Here is a 21,877-nt window from a genome sequence, read left to right as displayed (position 1 = left end):
TCTTTAATCTTGAAATACCAGAAATTGTCTAATGAAATTTTAATCGAGTAAGTAATTTCCTTTTATAAAGTTTAATGTTATGTTAAGTGTGGGGACATCTTACTTTGGACTTAACCATTTTTTCGTCGTCTTCGATATTATGGGTTACGTCTGACAGCTTGCGTTCGCCTACCAGAGCGTTGAAATGATGTGTTGGTTCCCCCTCTCTCTCTCTTCTTTCCTTCGGGAAAAAGGGACCTCTCTCTCCCTCTTCTTCTCAGAGCAGGATTGCGGTTTGACGATGCGTTTCGGGATTGTAATTTCTTCCTCTGATATTTTTCTTAATGCTTTCGACATCTTGTCTTCTAGTGGAACGACCTGTTCTTGGTCTTCGGAGTGGGAGTTTTTCTTCGCCAAAGTGGGGTGGCTCTTATTGTTGACAGGTCGTTAACTTCTTTGTATTTGGGGAAGCACTGTTAACTGTTCTTTGGGGAGCACTTTCTTTTTGCGCGTGGCGTGAATGAATGGAAATCTCTTATGCCCGACACTAAACTTTTGATTCTGTTCGCTGCGCTGTTTTAAACCTGTCATGTGCTTCGTCTCACGTCGATAATCACAATTCTTTGCTGTGTCTTTTGTCTCTTCCTATCCTTACGCCTCGACAATCAGTTCATCTTGTGACCATATCAATCTTATCTCATCCGTATCCCGTCGCTCTGCCACCAATTAATTTGTTACGATACATCCTTTAATCTCATCGTATCCCGTTCGCTCTGCACCAATTAGACTGTGACGTACATTACTTTCTCGTACACAGCTTAATGTAACGTGTGCCGTGGAGCTGTACTTTGGGGATTTAGCAAAAAGGGTTATCGTTTTGGATGAGAAAGAAAAATGAAGATTGATATTTTCTTAAATAGTTTTATTCTTAGCTGGGGTCAATTATTAAAGTTTTCATTTCTGAGTTACTGGCTTTTGGACTGATATAAAACTTATTTGGCATTTGTTTGTAATTACGAAGTCTAAGGCACGAGGAATTTTCACTGAGATTGATTGTCACTTCACTGTCTTTGATTATTCGCACACCACACTTTCTGCACAACATGTTCTTTTTCTGGGGATTTTCTGTCTTTCTTGTTTCACGGCCATGACACTGCAGTTCCCCTCCCCTCGGCTCCCGGTCGTTTCTCACTATTTGGCTGCTTATTCCCATTTTTTCTTGACTCCTTTTTGCGTGCTCTCTCTCTGTCTCGCCTTTTTGTTCAGTTGAATCTCCTTAGCCCCGCCTTTGGATTTTGGATTTTGACTGGGTGTGGCATTTTCTGAAAGACTTCTTGTGCCTTAGTGGCTGCAAACATTATACAAGACCGCCTTCCTGTCAGGTCTTCTACAGTAATTCGTAGGCTTTGAATTTGTATACGCCTCCTTCTTCATGTCCTGGCTTCTTAGGGGCGTATCCCTGGTAACCTCATAGTTCATTCGTTGATACCCTTTTTGGGCTGTCTTATGACCAAACACTCATGGCTTTTGATTCGTCGATACTAGAGGCTATATTTGGGAGGGTGGAGCACTTAAGAGTTTGGTACTTCCCTCTTTCTAAACAAGGGTCATAGAATTCCTTTTAACGTATGCCAGATGGCTCTCTCGACCTGTTCACGAAGGGAACGGCGATTAGTCATAGGCGCTAATGAGAGTAGTTTCCAATTCTCGAATATGCCTGAGCGATATCCTTCGTCGCCCATAATCTCTTGTTGGTCACTAATCGCTGGTACGGACAGAGGCTTTTTGGGGGAGATGAAAACCAGATGTCTAATGGCTAAAAGCCTAATGTTTGGAGTAACAAAATCCTTCACTAAGAAAAATCATTATCTTTCCCTCTTTCTTTTCTTCCTTATTATCCGTTTCGTGCCTTTTTCTTAAGTATTATTAAGTTATTGTCTTTTCGGAATAACGACACTGTGCCACACTATTACATATATATATATATACATATAGATATGACAACTGAAAAGGTCTTTAAATGACGTCATAAAAAAACAGACGAAGAACCTGGCAGATCAGAAGACGTCACTGACACTGGTAAATGAGTTCCTCCAATTCGTTCATGGGCGGGTGATCGTCATCTCTGGGCGTGGGCGTGTCCAGCGCATGCCCAGATAAGGTGGCTAAGAACGTGGGCGAGTACCCGCGGGCGTTCGTCAAGTTGGTGTCGCCTCCCAAACTATAGAGCAGTCTGGCCTGAAAGTGAGGCGGGAGAAAGAGAGAATAATATGAACGGAGGTACAGTAAAAGGAAAGGAAGGTGTTGCAGCTATAGTAGATTCACATCAGCCGTGCATCTGATGCCTAGGCCAGTCCCTTACGACGCTCCTGATTGGCTGTTGATAAGCCAGTCACAGAGCTGGAAACTCTCAGTCTCTCACGAAAGTTCACATAGGCAGGATGTACGTTCCGCCTCTCCTGAGGGATACTTTTGAAAGAGGTATCCCTCAGGAGAGGTGGAACATACATCCTACATATGTGAACTCTCGAGAGAGACTGAGAGTGTCCAGCCCTGTGATTGGCTTATCAACAGCCAACCACGAGCGTCGTAAGGGACTGGCCTAGGCATCAGATGCACGGGTGATGTGAATCTACTTTAGTGTAGCCAAGGGGACGCCGCAGAGAACCTTATACGTCATGCCTACAGTGCACAGCGTGAGGTGCACTGTTGGTACTAATCCACTAAAGAATCATCCAATCAGTAACTTGTGAAATTTATGACCAAGAAGCATTATTATCAAATCACGGGCCAAATGGTAACACATTTGATCAAGTACAACACGAATGAGAGAATTTGGTATGCTCAAATTATAAGTCTTTTCCCGGATACGTAAAAACTAAATCACTTTACTGATCTGGGGGTGTTATTCAACGTTTTCCTTGTGGAAATTAAGTTTGCTTTACGTTATAGGGGTGTCCATAAGTCCGAGTACCATTGCAAGCTATAAATACTTGTAATGGTGCTGGGACTTTATGGACATCCTGCACGTCTTTCGTTTCACAATTCAAACATTTCTTTGTTCATTCTTTGCGCAGTTGCTTGTGCATCATTCAGACTGTTCGTTTGTTTAATGTACATATATATATATATCTATATATATATATATATATATATATATATACATATATATATGTATGTATGTATGTATGTATGTATGTATGTATGTTTACGCCAACGACACAGGAGTTAAGAGAGTTAAGTCATCAATAATTACTGGATTAATGTGTCTGCTCTTCGATATGTAAACAAACTCTTCTTCTTCTTCCATCAGCGATATAGGAATCCAGAATCGCAGAAGATTAAAAGTTTCCTACAGATGAAGAATTTTCCTTTTGCAGGATTATGAGTCTTAAATACGATATCGCAGAGGCTGATAAAATTCTGCAGAATGTGTTGTAGTTTACTGCAAAAGAAAACTATTACTCCTGCTTTGTTTTCTGGCCCGTGCCGTCAGCCCCTCGAATCTTTAAAAACTACTGCAACTAGATGGCTGCAAATTTGTCTATTGATCATCCACCCTCCGATCATCAAACACACCAAATTGCAGTTCCCTAACCACTGTAGATTTGGTTATATTTAAGGTTAGAGTTACCTATAATCGTACTTCTGGCAGCACTATAGGACCGTGGCTGAGTTTCACGAGCTGAGATGATTCATGAAGACGTATACAACATAAATTTATAAGCAAGAGGCTGAAGAGTAGAAAGGGTCACGGAATATACCTAATCAATAATAAAAATTATTCCGCAGTAACGGAATCATACTGGTGAATGTATATTTAATTTGAATTAGGAGAATAAGTACTGGCCTTCAAATTCTCGGTTTCCTAATTCTTAATGGGCAGGTCTTCTTTGGAAACCGGCCTCACCCTCGCTTACTATGCGAAGCGTCGGTTCCAATCTCACCGAGGACTTGCGTCAGGATTTGGCCATTTGAGATTATGGTCTCTAGTGTTTCTAAGAATCGAGGAAATTGAGATGTTGTGAGTTCACTGAGGATATTACACATACACACACACACACACACACTCACATGCATACATATTTATACACTATATACAAAAACAGTATATATATATATACATATATACAATATGTAATAGTGCATATATACATATGTTTACATAAAGTATGTATATTAACACTCAAATCTGTCGTTTTCGGTTTTTTTCTTGTCACTCCCTTCCCACCCCTCTACAGGGACCCCTCCCCTCACCCCCATCAAGGCTGAGTTTGAACTTGAAGGGCATCAAGGAGTTTCACTATTCTAAGCATTCTTCTCAGCGACCGCGAAAATTATAGATTAGACGCCAATATCTGTCGTTTCCGTCAAATTTTTACATTTCACCCTGTCATAACCAACCAATGTTTTCACCATGACCTTCACTGGTTTGATTTTGATTCCTATTTAAAAAACAAAAAATCTCACCAGAACCGGTCACGAAATGTGGATTTGAAGAGCGTTCGTACACACAGACATTTTCCGGTTCATTTATGAGAGCGGACACCGTTACTAGCATTTTTATCAGCACTTACGAGAGCGTGTCTGTCGAGGCAAGCCAACACGTTGACATCTGCAGTATATACCAGTGATGCCAACCCCTCTAACCCTACGGCCCCTACAGGAGACGAGAAATTACCTTACAAAACTGAAAATGACCCAACATTCAGCGGCTATGATAATAAATAAATCTTTAGATTACATTTATATGCAATATTATGAATACTAATAAGCATATAGATATAAACCTACCTTGTTATAATTACCCTACACTTGAAAACATTGCCCTGCTGTCTAAGATTTTGTCTATGTTACCCTACGCGTAGGGCAATTACCCTACAGTTGGCAACACTGGTACATACTACGTATGCTTCATATCCGTCACCGGTTGTGCGACGTCAGCTGCTCAAAACGTTTTATATTAACTCCGCCATGGCCAACACAGAAAGAATGTGAACAATAAGAAAGGGACCTCACTGACGTATTAAATACATAAATATTCAAGGCTGAAGTGGCTTCCATTTTGGGGGTAAACTGGTCACATCCACATGAGATTGAAAAATTATATATTCAGGATCTGATGACGTCATCAAGAAAAAAATGGAAGGGAGCGTAACCACGGTCACAATGTCGTCTTTGTAACGACACCCAGCGCTCGAAACGTTTTCGCGCGCATTCCTGCTATTTTGGACTCGGTTGCCAAGGCAGTGAGGTCCATTTACTGTCATTCAGTTATCAGGCTCCATACGTACGATAATTATTCACATGTAGATTAAAACAGCCCTTGTACGATGTACGATACCAGATACAAACCTATCGTACATTTTATACGATAATTCTGGCATTTGTTTATTTTTCAGATGATTATTAAAAAGCCTTTTTTTTTTTCAAGATTAAATGTTACTAATTGAAAATTATGAAAATGTAAAGTGGCAATTTCCTTAGGATATGTAGATAACTGTGTTTTAGATTATTGAGATAGGTAGGTTAATTGTATTGGTACCGTGTGTATTTTCTTCACCCTCTACTCAATTACCAATAGCCGAGAGGTCATCTTATCGCTGACCCTTTTAAGAGAGATATGAGATCATTCTCTCTCTCTCTCTCTCTCTCTCTCTCTCTCCGTGGAACGAGGCAATTATGCTGATAATTGTAAACATCCGATCTAATTGATCTGAGTGGGAATAACTTCTTTCAACTGGCAGATTTTGCTCTGTGTACGGTCAGTCATTCCCATTCGAATACTGAATATATACATACATACTATATATATATATATATATATATATATATATATATATATACATATATATATATATATATATATATATATATATATATATATATATATATATACGTATGTATGTATGTATATAAACGATACTGACGAAACTGAGGCTAAGGTCAGCAGACAGTTAGATAGAACACATGAACTGTTTAGGCCCACCATCGGAAGTTCACAGTTGTCAGATCAGCGAGATATATCCATTCGGCCACTGCATTCAGTCTTGATAGCAAACGGTTTTTCTCTTACTTCTGGTAGTAAATATTAAATTCAGCTTGTGACAAGCTAAAATTTCAACTGAAAAATATGCTTGTTTTCCCTCGCTAGCCCTTGGAGGTTGTGTTGGAAATACAAGAAATAAACCTCCAGGCAATTAAGCGGAGAACACAAATGGGTTTTATATGTAGTACAGGAATTTCAGAAAAATCATTTTTTTTTTTTTTTTTGCAGTAAAACTTACTGTCTATTCTATGTAGTTCTCTCTTCTTTCTCTCTCTTTATATATATATATATATATATATATATATATATATATATATATATATATATATATATATATACATATACACACACACAAACATATCAGGTGTCCTCCTTTTTGGAAATTTAGAAATGGCCACCCTACTTAGACGTTTAAAAAAAAATAGTTCACGGCTGTATGATAACGTAGCCTAAAGTAAAAACTTTTCCTATAATTTTGGTAAAGAACATTTTCTTTAATTTGGTTTATTGTTTTTTCACATGCATACGATATATTTTGCGATAATTTTGGCGAAAAAACGATAATTTTTGAACCATCTGTACGATAAGTTGGTAACGAAAATCTGGCAGCCCATTATTATAAGTCTTCTTCGTCATAAACGTGTTTATAAGACTATTTTTTTTCTCTGTAGAACCCAGTACGTTTTATCACACACACACACACACACACATATATATATATAATATATATATATATATATATATATATATATATGTATATATATATATAAATAATATATATATAAATGTATATATATATATATATATATATATATATATATATATATATATATATATATATATATATATGCAGAGTTGCTGTGAACATGTCTTGATAATTAAGACGAAAGCACTTAGCATCTCCAGTGTTTCAATTTTTCCTTCGTGGCTGTAACTTTGTTCGTATAATCATCACGTTTTTTTTTTTATATTTCTTCGTGATTTAAAATCACATATATATGCATGTGTGTGATAAAACGTAGGCTACTGGGTCCTACAAGGAAGAAATGGTGTCTTATAAACGTGTATAAGACGAACAAGACTTATGCATACTTAACTGGTAATGACGGTTAATGGAGCTCAACTTAGCGTTTATTTAAAAAAAAAAGGGAATAAAGAAAACCACCTCGCCGGCCAGAATTCAAAATAGCAAGCTTGCGCGAGAAAACGTTTTTTGAGAGCCGGATCTCTTTACAAAGGCGGTTGTGGTTACGCCCCCTTCCATTGTTTGTTGTTTGTTATTTTTTCTTGATGACCTCAATCACATCCTGAACATATTTTTGTTTAATCTCAAGTGGATGTGACCATTTTACTTAAAGTGGAGGCCACTTCAGTCTTGAATATTCATTTATTTGTTTAATGCGTCAGTGAGATCTCTTTCTTTATGTTCACAGTCTCTCTCTCTCTTTCTCAATCTTAGGGATGCATAAATATACTGGCGAATGTGGGAACCAGCTGTGACTCAAATACAATACCATCAAACTGTTTATATAAATTGCTACTAAAAAAACAAAATGAGATTTTTCTGAAACGGCTGAAATCAAAGCCATATATTACGTTACATTTTCGATATAATGATTTCCGTGGTTTCATTAAGTGTAAGGTCTTTATATAATCTGTAGAGTTTGTTTAAGGGTACGTAGTCTACAACGGCTTGACGTCACTACTACCATTTTAAATTGTTCCTAGTAATTTTGGCAGACTACTGAAAAGAACCGGTTGGTCGATTGTCATCTTAGCGTGAAGAGGAAGTGTATAAGCATTTGTCAGCTGTGCAATTTGATGAATCATCAGGAGCTACAGATCGGTTGCATATTCCCTTGGCAGCTGCGCAATTTGATGAATCATCAGGAGCTACAGATCGGTTGCATATTCCCTTGGCAGCTGCGCAATTTGATGAATCATAAGGAGCTACAGATCGGTTGCATATTCCCTTGGCAGCTGCGCAATTTGATGAATCATAAGGAGCTACAGATCGGTTGCATATTCCCTTGGCAGCTGCGCAATTTGATGAATCATAAGGAGCTACAGATCGGTTGCATATTCCCTTGGCAGCTGCGCAATTTGATGAATCATAAGGAGCTACAGATCAGTTGCATATTCCCTTGGCAGCTGCACAATTTGATGAATCATAAAGAGCTACAGATCAGTTGCATATTCCCTTGGCAGCTGCGCAATTTGATGATCATAAGGAGCTACAGATCGTTGAGATTCCCTTGGAGCTGCACAATTTGATGAACATAAGGAGCTGACAGATCAGTTGCATCCCGAAGACTGCACATGATGATCATAGCAGCTACAGATCAGTTGCATATTCCCTTGGCAGCTGCGCAATTTGATGAATCATAAAGAGCTACAGATCAGTTGCATATTCCCTTGGCAGCTGCGAATTGAGAATCAATTTAAGAGCTACAGATCAGTTGCAATATTCCCTTGGCAGCCTGCGCCAATTGATGAATCAATAAGGAGTACAGATTCAGTTGCATATTCCCCTTGGCAAGGAGGCGCATTTGATGGAATCATTAGAGCTAACAGATTTCAGTTTGCATATTCCCTGGCGCTGCGCATTGATGAACATTAAGAGCTTACAAGATCAGGTTGCATATTCCCTTGGCAGTCTGCGCAACAATTTGATGAATCAATTAAGAGCTTACAGATCAGTTGCATATTCCCTTGGCAGATGCGCAATTTGATGAATCATAAAGAGCTACAGATCGGTTGCATATTCCCTTGGCAGCTGCGCAATTTGATGAATCATCAGGAGCTACAGATCGGTTGCATATTCCCTTGGCAGCTGCGCAATTTGATGAATCATAAAGAGCTACAGATCGGTTGCATATTCCCTTGGCAGCTGCGCAATTTGATGAATCATTAGGGGTTACAGATCGGTTGCATATTCCCTTGGCAGCTGCACAATTTGATGAATCATCAGGAGCTACAGATCGGTTGCATATTCCCTTGGCAGCTGCGCAATTTGATGAATCATCAGGAGCTACAGATCGGTCGCATATTCCCGAACTGTAAACGAGTACAGGATACCTTCCCTGAAAACAGCAGGACGCCATAATCTTAAAAACTAACCATAGAATCTTCCTGGAAATAATCTCGATATGTTTCTCACACCCAAAAATCTCTTTACCCTAACAAACCTAGACATGGCAAAAAGAAATAAAAAAATCTGGAAGTTCACATTTTCTGTTACTATCCTTTTCATGGGACTGTACTTACAAAGTGATAAATAACAATCTTTTGGTTTTTTTGGTAAATCTTTTCTATATAAATTTTGTTATTAAACATTAACATCATTTTTTAGTGGTAGGAAATACAAGAGTGATAATAGGAATGTGATATATATGCCTATACATGCAATGACATTTCTAGAAGAAAAGGTCCAGTTTTGTGAAAAAAAATACCCCCCCATAAAAAAGATTCTGGTTACGGGCCTGAGATGGATACCATAGTAGATTCACATTACCCCGTGCATCTGATGCCTAGACCAGTTCCTTACGACGCTCCTGATTGGCTGTTGATAAGCCAATCACAGGGCTGGAAACTCTCAGTCTCTCGAGAGAGTTCACGTAGGCAGGATGTATGTTCCACCTCTCCTGCTGGATACTTTTGAAAGACGTATTCTTCAGGAGAGGTGGAACATACATCGTGACCTCTCGAGAGAGACTGAGAGTTTAAAGCCCTGTCATTGGCTTATAAACAGCCAATCAGGAGCGTCGTTAGGGCGGACCTGGGGTGCCTAGACATCAGATGCACGGTTGATGTGAATCTACTGTGGCAGTGGTCTTCAAACTTTTTTAATATCATCCACCCCTGGTGGTGATTCAGTAGAAGCGTCCAGCCCCAACCCCGAAGTGGGCCCTCATTTAAAAACCTCATGTTTTTAATATTTAAAGTCTATGTTTCATATCTCATTTCTATGAGTATGGAAGCAGATAAAAGCAGTTTCTCTTATTTAACTTTTACATATTCACCCATATATTTACAACACCTCATTCTCAAACTAAAGAGGCTCAAAATACACAAGATAACTAAAGCATGCCATTCAGACGCATTTTCTTCACTAAAGAAAAATTGCAGACAATGTTTGCTATATTTGGTATGTATCAATAAATAAAACAAATAGTTACCCTTTAAAAAAAATCCGTGGGCTTGGCTGTTGTTGCACTTTGTCTGCTATTAGGTTGAATCGAGGTGTCAGACGATTTCAAGTGCAACTCTTCACAAAACCAAAACTAGAGAACCCTTACTCACACAAATAAGATGTTAGCATCTGTACAAATATGGCTATTGCCTGCTCAGCTAGATCCTTGTACTCTGGAATATCAAGCACTTGGTAAACCCAGAAAAATAACCCATGGGATTGGGCTAAATGTCTTGAAAACTGCTTTTTGTGAATAATCCGCTCGAACCTCCAAAAGAGCATCACAATGATCAGTTCCTTCACCTGTGAAGGGATTAAGCATCCACGTGTTGGAGGTCAGCTGGTCATTCTCACTGTCTGGGAAATAGAAGTCAAGGTTTGTGTGGCATGTGTACCTCCAGTGTCTGCTCTGTTGCCTGCATATACCATGTTCCCAGCCACATCCTCTCATAAATGAGTCAAATCATTCAAAATCAGAAAAGCACCTCTCTACATTGCTTTTCTATTTTTTCACCTTCAGTTTAAATGCATTTATTTTCCCTATACTTGAGAGTGAGTAGGCGTGGTGGCAACTCGATGTATTTGTATGGATTTTAAGAAATATAGGAGAGAGAAGAGAGAGAGTCTCTTGTATATTATACAGACACGTGCAGGTGAGGATCTCGTGCACCCAGTAGTCCACCCTTGACAGCTGTCCACCCCTCACTTAATCTCGTCCACTATAAGGTGGACAGTCCACCACGTTGAATAGCACTGTACTATGGTATCCATCTCAGGCCCGTAACCAGAATCTTTTTTATGGGGGGGTATTTTTTTCACAAAACTAGACCTTTTCTTCTAGAAATGTCATTGCATGTATAGGTATATATATCATATTCCTGTTATCAATCTTTGTATTTCCTACCACTAAATATGATGTTATGATTAATAGCAAAATTTATATAAAAAAGAATTGCCAAAAAAATACAAATGATTGTTATCTATTACTTTGTAAGTACAGTTCAATGAAAAGGATAGTCACAGAAAATGTGGACTTCGAGAATTTTTTTTTTGTGGGGGGTGGGGGCGGTCGTTCGGCACCCCCCGCCCACCCACCTCGATACAGGCCTGCATGACCTCGGGAATTTGCAAAATCACTTACCAACTTTGCCTGATGGAGGGTCAATGCAACGTGCAGGGCAGCGTTCCCTCCAAAACCAACTTGGTTGACCTGAGCTCCTCCTTCGACCAGTGTCTCTATCATCTTTCCGAAATCGTCCTTCTCATTGGTCTCCTTCTTGGCTATTCCACGCATTCTGTCAGTATGAGAGAGAGAGAGAGAGAATGTTGGATTCTGCTTCACAAAAATTTACGTTCATTATTTCAAGAAACTTATGATTTTGACTACCAAAGAGCTTCATATTATTCTTTCGTACCAAATACTACTAAAACTAATAAAGAAAATGCGTAGAAGTGTTTTCTGTACAGCGTATAATGCTGTATGAGAGTCTCAGCCACGACCCAGAAACTTTCAGCCACAGCCCGGTGGTGGCCTGTGTTCTTGCACCTAGTATAGCGGTCCCAAACGCATGGCTAACTTTAACCCTAAATAAAACAGAAACTTCTGAGGCTAGAGGGCTGCAATTTAGTACGTTTGATGACTGGAGAGTGGATGGTCAACATACCAATTTGCAGCCCTCTAGCTGCGGAAGCTTTTAAGATCTGAGGGCGGACAGGAAAAGTGCGGACGGACGGATTTGGCTGGCACAAGTTTTCCTTTACAGACAAATAAGTAGTAACTCATTAGACGATTCTCACCTTAACAGACTTCTGTTTCTGTGGTTATTATCATAGCTATTGCTTCTTATCAGCTACATTACCATAACTATTAGTTCCTCACTGGACGAGTGGGTTCCGTAATTGACTGCCAATCTAGTAGCCCGAGGGTTATTATATATGAATAGGGTTCAGCTACTGAATATAATAATAATGAGAATTTAAATCAGGATCCCTATAGAACGAAAGCTCTTAAGATTTATATTCCCACAACTGGACCATCCAACCTATCAAGTCGTAAGTAGCTGATGAGAACGCAATGTTTACCTCCTTTGTTCCATACTGCCCAACAGAACGCAACCATGGTATTTACCTCGGCGACTTCCTGACGTAAGCAGAGATGACCGCCAGAGAGAGAATCGGATGACCTCCCGCTAGAATTTTGGGGTCAGCCCCCTCTTGCAGTGCCATTGTCACCAGGCCGGTCTGGCATCCGCACACGGCGTAATGGAGCGGCGTTAAGCCGTTCCTGAAGGAGGGGGAAATAGAAGCAGAAGGATTTTGACAAGTTCTTCTGGTTTCGCTACGTGATTTCACCGACATTTGTTCTCTCTCTCTCTCTCTCTCTCTCTCTCTCCAGTTATTTATTTATTTATTAATTCCTCGTTTACCTGTCCGGATGATTCCAAGTGGCTCCCGCCGCCCTCAACCTCCGGGCGAAGTCGCTCCTGCCGAGGTAGGCAGCCATGACCAGGGGCGTCAAGTGGGGGCCTCCCGTCGGAGCTGCCACGCCCGCCCTTTTCTCCACCAGGACTGCCAGGGCGTCTCGGGAGGCCGTCATGATAGAGGACACCAGAGCCGTGTGGCCTTCTTCGGCGACTACGTCTACGCGCTCGATCCTGGCGAAGGAAATGGAATGTCGCTGTCGGCGGAGATTGGCAGATGTTAAAGTCTTTTAAAAATTGTAAATAATCATTCTTTGTTCTTTCTATTGAAATCGTTAGTATCAGTTGTTAAATTTACTGAAAAAATAAATCAATAAATGAAAAAATATAAATACAGATCTAACCTTGTCTGTATCAATTATATTTGTTTACGAACAAATCATAAATGGGAGAAAATTTTTAATTATTAAAAAAATACTTTTATTTCACTCTACAGGATGTAATAGCCGCAAGAATAGAAGGAAAGGAATTTGACGTTGTCTTTATCAACTATTCTTAGCTAATGACAAATAACAAATAAGAGAAAAGATCTAATTATTAAAAAAATAAATAAACAAAAAACCTCAGCTACAAACTCGAGCTAGGATCACCGTGGTCACGGTCTAGGTATAGACCGTGACTGTGGCATCACTTACTGCGAATATTTCGTGAGATCTGCTATGACGTCCCTGACAGCCGTGGCATTATTCTCTTTGACAGCTTCTACGAGGTCGTTCCCGCTGCCCGGGCATTCTGCCATAGAGGAGGAAGAATAAAGGATTTTGCAAGGTATACGTACGTGGGGCCCCACGGTGACGTCGACTTATGATAGAAATGTGTGGATGTAAGAAGAGAGTTATATGTCTTCACTTTTTTTTTTTAACTTTTTAGTGATTTCCACTTGATCGGCAGGACGTAGATGTAGCCACACACACATATATATATATATATATATATATATATATATATATATAATATATATATATATATATATATATATATATATATATATATATATACAGTGGTCTCCCTGTATTTGCGGGTGATGCATACATACCAGACGCCCTTTCCGAATGAGTTTAGAACCCGTGAATAGTTGAAGAACCCCTTGGATATAATAAAGCTTAAAATGGCCTACTTTGTTAGTTAAAACTCAAGAAAAACCCACTAAAAATGTTTTATACCTGTTTTTTAATAGTTCTATCACAAAAAAATGCGTTTTATGATGAAAATTGATAAAAAAAAAACAGGATTTGTGGATATTTCTCATAGAAAAATACAGCAAATATGCAAATTTCCCCGCGAATAACGGGTGGATATGTTCCAGAGAGACATCCACGAATGCGTGAATCCGCGAATAAGGGGGACCCTCTATTATATCGTATATATATATATATATATATATATATATATATGTATATATTCTATATCTATATATATATACATATAAACAAGAATACAGCGAGAACAGTTTATCTTCCACAAAACAATAAAACTACAAAAGACAAGAAATTTTCCTTTCTGAAATTGTTAAGATCTACGAGTTAATTTCCGGCCGATTTCCGCGTCTGTCATCAAAATCACAGCGACGCCAGTCGAAAGAAACTAGTACTCATCACTCAGTCAATCAACTATATACTTCTAGAAGATGGAACAACTGACCTTTAGTTGTTACAGAGAAGAGCGTCCACGGAGATGTACGTTCGTGTTCCGTCACGCTAACTCGGAACTGGACTTCGGATGACGGCTGCAAACCCTCAACAGTGTAGGTTCCACCACTTCCCCTGCGGGAGAACAACTTAGCGCTGAGATTGGCCTCAGTATTTTTCACGACGGGGGACTATCAACAGTTCGGATTTTGGTTTAGATAACAGGTGACAAAGGGAGGCGCTGTTTTCAAGAGGTACTATTGAATCATAGACTGGTTTAATATAACAGAAGGATTAAGGGAATTAAGGTCAATAGACCTGACCTCCCTTTGACTACTCTCCAAACATTGTTTGCGCTTGCACGCACATTCTTACAGATTCTTGACTCATTACGGCATTCTTGACATTTTCATTGACCTAATAAAACAGCTACCTGAATTATCCCACATTCAGCATCTCTCCCTAGATTATTTTAACCTTCTAGTAATTCTCTACATAACTGAACTTCTCTAGATAAGTAACTCATTAGTTAGGTCGACCTTCAGAAAGTAATGGTCTACTTAATTAAGAAAATCACTTGTAAATTGGTGTCCATCCTGTTCTTGCGCTGAACATTTCAACGGTGAACACGACGCGAGGAAGAACGGAGAACACCTCTGTTCTGTCGATCTCTTCCTCGAATGGGCCTTCTTCCATTCCCTGGAATGTGGAACGAAAACAAATGAAGACTACTTTAATATCTTTCCGAAGTTTAAAGGCGTTCTTCCACTCACTAGAATGCATAACATGAATAAATGAACATCTTTAAATATCTCTTTTTAAGTTTAAAAACGGGATTTTGCGCCATGTAATAAATATATTCAAAATTCCTAAATAAAGGACTGCGTGGATTAAATAGTTTTGTGATGCTAATGAAATACGTATGTTTCTATATATTTGAATCTCTTATTTTTTCTAATTCAAATAAATACTTATATTTTGATATGAATAAGAAAAGCGAAATTTTAATTTTATTTCAAATAAAGTCTCATGTTTGATATGAATAAGAAAAAGCAAAATTTTAATTTTATTTCAATTAAAGTCTCATGTTTGATATGATAAAGAAAAGCAAAATTTTAATTTTAATTCGAATAAAGTTTCATGTTTTTCCTCTATCTACGATGTAAAAAATAACAATTTTAAAGTTATTGTTATTTATAAAATGTAGTACGTACAATTTTGTATATGTATATATAAATATAAATGTGTATATGCAGTTTTCCTCTATCTACGATGTAAAAAAAAAAAATAACAATTTTAAAGTTATTGTTATTTATAAAATGTAGAACTTACATCTTCGTCTTGGAGATACCCATCGTCCTCCACTTCTTTGGCATAAGCGATTTCTAAGTAATTCTCGTAGGTGTCATTCACTGCCTCCTCGTCATCTCTGGGATATAGGTACGAAATGACTCGAGGAATGTCGTATTCTTAAGAATATGTAAATGGGAAATCAGTAAATGATTCGAGGAATGTCGTATTCTTAAGAATGTGTAAATGGGAAATCAGTAAATGATTCGAGGAATGTCGTATTCTTAAGAATATGTAAATGGAGAGTCAGTAAATAATTCGAGGTATGTAGTATTCTTATGAATATGTAAATGGGAAATCAGTAAATGATTCGAGGAATGTCGTATTCTTAAGAATATGTAAATGTTAAGTCAGTAAATAATTCGAGGAAAGTCCTACTCTTAAGAATAAGTAAAGGGGAGGTCAGTAAATCATTCGAGGAATCTCCCACTCTTAAGAATATGTAAATGTAAAGTCAGTAAATAATTCGAGGAATGTCGTATTCCAAAGAATATGTCAAACAAATCAGTAAACAGTTCGAAGAATATTGTATTCTTAATAAGTGAATGGGAAAGCAGTAAACAGTTAGAGGAATACTCTATTCTTCAGAATATGTAAATGGGAGAACAGAAAGTAATTCATGGAATACTGTGTTCTTAAGAATATGGAAACATGTACCAGTGGTGTGAGTAAAAATTTTTGTTGATAAGAAGCAATGGACGAATTCATCTCTTAGAGTTCTGATTACTTAAATGGTCCTATAGTACTATAACTACGAGAGAGAGAGAGAGAGAGAGAGAGAGAGAGAGAGAGAGAGAGAGAGAGAGAGAGAGAGAGAGAGAGAGAGAGAGAGAGAGAATAGGGCTATCATTGAATATCACATACTGACGTGAATATAGATAGCTTTAAACTTCAACCTTAGACTGACATTATACAACTATGAAATCACTATAACTCAGCCACAGGATATGATTCCGCTGTTTATATCATTAAAAAACAAACATCTGACATTCAAGTATAAACTGTAATCAGAAACTACATGTAATACAGTTCAAGAAATAAAATCTACAAAATATTTCGGGTTTGCCTAAATCCGCTCAACATCCGTTTTTTTGGAGTCTTGAATTTCCACCAACACAGTTTTCCCCTTTGGGGAGTTACACCCACAGGTTCAACAGTGGTCTAGAATTTTGGTCTACAGAATACGTATTTTTTAAAACATAGCTCTAAAGAATGTGTATTTTTTCAAAACTTAGGTCTAAAGAATATACGTATTTTCAAACCTAGGTCTGAAGAATACTTATTCTTTATAACATAGGTCTAGAGAATTTCCATTGTTTCAATACTTAGGTCTAAAGAATATGCGTATTTTCAAGCCTAGGTCTAAAGAATACTTATTCTTTATAGCATAAGTCTAAAGAATTTGTATTGTTTCAATACTTAGGTCTAAAGGATAAGTATTTTCTAAACCACGTAATTTCTAACATAGGCCTAAAGAGTACTTATTCTTTATAACATAGGTCTAAAGAATATGTTATTGTTTCAAAACTTAGGTCTAAAAATAAATATTTTAAAACCTATGTATTTTTAAACCTGAGTCTAAAAATAATGCATATTCTCGAAACTACAAATTTTCAAACCTGAGTCTAAAGAATGCGTATTTAAAAAAACCTGGGTCTAAAGAATAAGTATTAGTAAAAACATGGGTCTAAAAAATTCTATCTCTTTTAAAACTTAAGGCTAAAGAGTATGTATTTTTAAAAACCTAGGTCTAAAGATACATATTTTTAAAAACAAACCTCGGTCTAAGGATACATATTTTTAAAAACCTAGGTCTAAAGATACATATTTTTAAAAACCTAGGTCTAAAGAATACGTATAAACCATCTGTGGTTATATGACCTTCTTAGGGAAAACAACATTAGCTTACCTAGGACTAGTAGGTCCTATCGTGGACTCCTGACCCGAGTCATCCTGGGATCCAGCCTCCTCTAGACTGGCGCTGGGCTCCTGTAGGCTGAGGTCACCCCATTCCAACTTGACCCAGTGGTGACCCGTTCCCCCGCACCTGACCTCAGGTCCTGAGGGGAAGCAAGGCAGATTATATTTGTCAGTGCTGGTTAAAAGATAATCGTAGTCATCATGGTTGTCAATGCACTTTTATATATCTCACTCTCTCTCTCTCTTTCTGCCTAGTATCTATATAGTGAAACAGTCAAGACCACGTGTATGAGGATTCTCTCTCTCTCTCTTTTTATCAATATCCTGTAACATGATCCTTTCGTTCATCAATTACCTACCTCCCATTGATTCGGGAGATATAATAACATTTCCTCTATTAGCGTAGCAAATTCCCTTCTATTCTTAGTTCATGAAACAATTTCCGAACGTTGGAGGAAAATTTCCACCGACATGCGTCAGTTCCTTCCTGTGAATTCTTCCAAAGTTTCACCACGATTCGCACAAAACCCACAGAGCCGAAACGATTCCCGCCATTTCCTTCCTCCTCCCAACCTTTTTTTTTTTTTTTTTTTTTTAACTCAACGTTCAAAACCGGTCGACTGCTAACTGCAGAAACGTTTCACGCAGTGGACGTTCTTTCCAACGGGGTTTCCTAGCGGTAAAATGTTTCTCCCAGAATGTTCGTTCTTAAAGAATTCCCGGCCACAGAGTTTGTTGACATCTGTTTCTATGGCAACCAAGACGCAGAGGATGTCTTACGACGGTAGCTATCGATTCGATGGCTACTGTGTCTTAAGACATCTACTACGTCATCGTCTAAAATGCCAAAGCACCTTATTTTTGGTTACTTCGGCCGTTGTTGCATTATAATTGATGACTATCTTCACTTATAATAACTTTGCACTTAACTAAGGAATTGAAAATCAAGAAAAAAACTTGATTTAAAAAAAAAAAAAAAAAAAAAAAAAAAGAGGGAAAAAGTAGCTGAATATATCCTGTTTAGTTCCTCTTGAGACAGAATTTAGTGACGGTAAAAAATGCAAATCTATGAACTTTCGGAATAAAATGCACAGAATTTGCATTCGAAGGTCTGATTCTTTATGGAAATGATTCATTATATCTACCAGATTTTCTCATTTTGAGAATAAGGCTTTACTAAGAATATCAAGGGACTTAGGGCGCTGTCACACTAGCGAAATTTCCGTTGACTTTTGAATTTGACGTCGACTTTTCCTGTTTTGACGGACGACTTTCCGGTGTCGTCGTCACGAATTTTGAAAACGGTACCGATCGAATTCAACCCATCGCTACCGTCGACTTATTGTTTGTTTATATTCGGAGAGCGCGCATTTCAAGTTATCAGATGCAAGATGGAGTTCTTGGTACAGTGGACAAGATTGCTAGAAACAGTTTTTGAATAAGAATATGGGGGAGAGTATGATAGTTTTTTGAAAAAAAAGGGTCTTAATTGAAAAAAAATCACCAAGAGATCACCATGCGACTCAGGGAAAATTTCCTGAACTTCCTGACTGATACAGATAAGCATGCTATATCATGAATATCAGATTGTTATATAGCCTATACTCTGTATTTTTCCATCTGTCCATCCGCCGTGTGGTGTTTTTGTATGGTAACACTGCGTCCCGGGCTTTAAATAGTTACGGTATGTGTAAGTTTTAGGGCAAATAAAAGGATATCTGGGTACATTTGCAACTGAAAAGTGTTTTAATAATTTACTGTATGCGAAGTACACCGTTAATATTCGAAATAGGATATTATTATTATTGTTGAATGTGTAACTATGCTAAAGCCCGGAGCGCAGTGTTACCATACGGAAACACCACAGGCGGATGGAGATGGGAAAAAAAAAACAGAGTATAGGTCTGCTCCCATAGTTTTTTTTTTTTTTTTTTTTTGCATTAGCAAATAATATAAACCAAAATCTTTAAAATTTTGCAGTTTCTCTAGCTTAATTTATAATACAAGTCTGACTGCGGTTGTGTAAACAAGGTTATGAATAGCCCAGAGCCGATATATATCTCTCTAATCTACTCTATATACGCTATAATACGTCGAATAGCTATCTAGCTAGGCCTAGCTATTTTTTTTTTAAATAAACTTTTCACATTTTTTTTTAACCAGGGACCGAACCCAAAGACTTTTTTTTTTTTAATTCTATGCAGCATCATTAAACTATGCAAGCACGACCCATAGTTTGATTTGTGTTATAAAAGCATAGTTGTTTTTTATTCCGGGATTAAGTCACAGATGTTTGTTACGTTTTGACGACGACAAACCACGGTATTAAGAAGAACACGTGTGACAACTAGAGTGCGGAATGACGTCGACTTCTTTGGAAAGTCGACGACAAACTCAGAAAAAGTCGACGGAAATTTCGCTAGTGTGACAGCCCCTTAAGTTGTGAGAAAAATCAACATAAAAGTGACTAATACATAATTTAAATAAACCGCATTTTAAAAATAATACATATTCTTTACATATAGTTTTAAAAAACATGTATTTGTTAGACCAAGGTTAATAAAACACTATTCTTTGCTTATCTTTATGCCATTTCACCCTGTTGAGAGCTGAAATAGCTTTCTGGTGAATCTAATTTATTAAAGACGCTGTCACACTAGCGAAATTTCCGTTCCTTGACTTTGAATTTGACGTTTTTTCATGTTTCGACGACGACTTTCTGGTGTCGTCATCACGAATTTTGAAAACGGTACCGATCGAATACCGTCGACTTTATATTGTTTGTTTATATTTCGGAGAGCACGCATCTCTTGTCTCCTCAGAAGTCATCAGATGCAAGATGGAGTTCTTGGTACAGTGGACGAGATTGCCAGAACAGTTTTGGTCGAAGATATGGGGAAGAGACGATGTTTATGGGACCATAAGCATGCTAGTTTTATGAAAAAGGGTCTTAAATGAAAAAAATTACCAAGAGATCACCAGCGACTCAGGGAAAACTTTCCTGAACTTGCTGATCTTTATACAAATAAGCATGCTATAGCTTATCGTGATGAATATCAGATTGTTAATATAGCCTAGGTCTGCTCTGTTTTTTTTTTTTTCGTTTTTTTTTTTTTTTTTTTTTTTTGCACTAGCAAATAATATAAAACAAAAACCTTTAAAATTTTTGCAGTGTTTTCTCTAGCTTTAATTATAATACAGTCTGACTGGTTGTTTGTTTATATGGTGTTACGTTGCATGGAACCAGTGGTTATCAGCAACGGGGGGACTGTGGTTTGTAAATAGGGTTTACGAACAGCCTATTCTTGGCAAGCCCTAGCTTATTTTTTTAAAATAAAACTTTTCACGTCTCTAACTAGGACCGAAACCCAAAGATTTTTTTTTTAAATTCTATGCACCATCATTAAACACATGCAAGCACGATCCACTAATTGCTTTGTGTTATAAAGCATAGTTGTTTTATCATTCCGAGAAGTCACAGCTCAGATGGTTTGTTTACGTTTTGACGACGACAACCACGGTATGAAGAACGTGTGTAACAACCACAGTACGGATGACGTCGACTTCTTTGGAAAGTCGCGACAAACTCGGAAAAAAGACGACGGAAATTTCGCTAGTGTGACAGCGCCTTTAGGCGTATTCCTAGAAGTATCTATCGTTCGCTGGGTTTTTATGTACTTTTTTCCCTAAGTAACGCAACGTACTCAGTGAGATGAGCTCTTTTTTTCCTAGATTTCATTCGAATACTTAGCATTTATGAGGAAAATGTGTCTGTAGGAATATTTTGTTGACAGGAAGTGTGTGATCAAGACCACCGAGATAGAAGGCCTGTTCGATGTTTTGTGACGTAAACAAAGGGTGGTCGGAGCCGCTAGCACTGACTATGCTGCCAGACGAAAGAAATATAAACAAAACCTCGCCAAAATCTATCATTTTTGGTCTGCCAGTTATATTTACTTATTTTCTCGTCGACACTAATTATGTACACCAAATAATACTTACTCGAAACACAAGTTATAAGATTAATATAAAATGCTGAACCAAAAACCATTTGTTTAGTTACCAATACAGTCTATACCAAATAGAATAAACAGCAGTGCATAGGTTTACATCACAAAAAAACATGGTTTTTTTCTACTATATGTAAATGAAATAATTCTCTTTTACATACAGTCATTATTTTGGTACTTAAATTTTCTAACTTTACTTTGGGCTACAATAGTTATTTTCTGAAACAACAATTACTCAATGAAAGGTTAGTAGAAACCCATATTGTTAA

The 21,877-nt window shown here is 37.8% G+C and overlaps 1 protein-coding gene across 1 annotated transcript; it reads right to left on the bottom strand.

Annotated features, from left to right (window-relative positions):
• Window positions 1-1,969: 1,969 nt before the first annotated feature.
• Window positions 1,970-18,319, bottom strand: LOC135212262 (fibronectin type 3 and ankyrin repeat domains protein 1-like). The gene is made up of 10 exons (XM_064245702.1): window positions 17,958-18,319; window positions 17,588-17,738; window positions 15,661-15,757; window positions 14,906-15,027; window positions 14,342-14,463; window positions 13,336-13,432; window positions 12,647-12,874; window positions 12,349-12,504; window positions 11,362-11,515; window positions 1,970-2,217 (listed from the first exon to the last, which is right to left on the bottom strand). The coding sequence occupies exons 1-10, from the start codon at window positions 17,962-17,964 to the stop codon at window positions 2,047-2,049; spliced, it is 1,305 nt and encodes a 434-aa protein (XP_064101772.1). The 5' UTR covers window positions 17,965-18,319; the 3' UTR covers window positions 1,970-2,046.
• Window positions 18,320-21,877: the final 3,558 nt, after the last annotated feature.

This window comes from Macrobrachium nipponense, chromosome 40 (genome assembly GCF_015104395.2).
Source record: "Macrobrachium nipponense isolate FS-2020 chromosome 40, ASM1510439v2, whole genome shotgun sequence".
In the NCBI taxonomy this organism is placed as follows: Eukaryota; Metazoa; Arthropoda; class Malacostraca; order Decapoda; family Palaemonidae; genus Macrobrachium; species Macrobrachium nipponense.
Note: the sequence above shows the minus strand (reverse complement) of the source record. Positions and strands in the feature narration are given on the sequence as shown.

What these genes read in the sequence shown, in the direction of transcription:
- LOC135212262 (XM_064245702.1), bottom strand. An exon ending in ATAGGACCTACTAGTCCTAG is followed by an intron (nt 15,758 to 17,587) that starts GTAAGCTAATGT and finishes CCTATATCCCAG; the next exon opens with AGATGACGAGGAGGCAGTGA. An exon ending in GGTATCTCCAAGACGAAGAT is followed by an intron (nt 15,028 to 15,660) that starts GTAAGTTCTACA and finishes TCCACATTCCAG; the next exon opens with GGAATGGAAGAAGGCCCATT.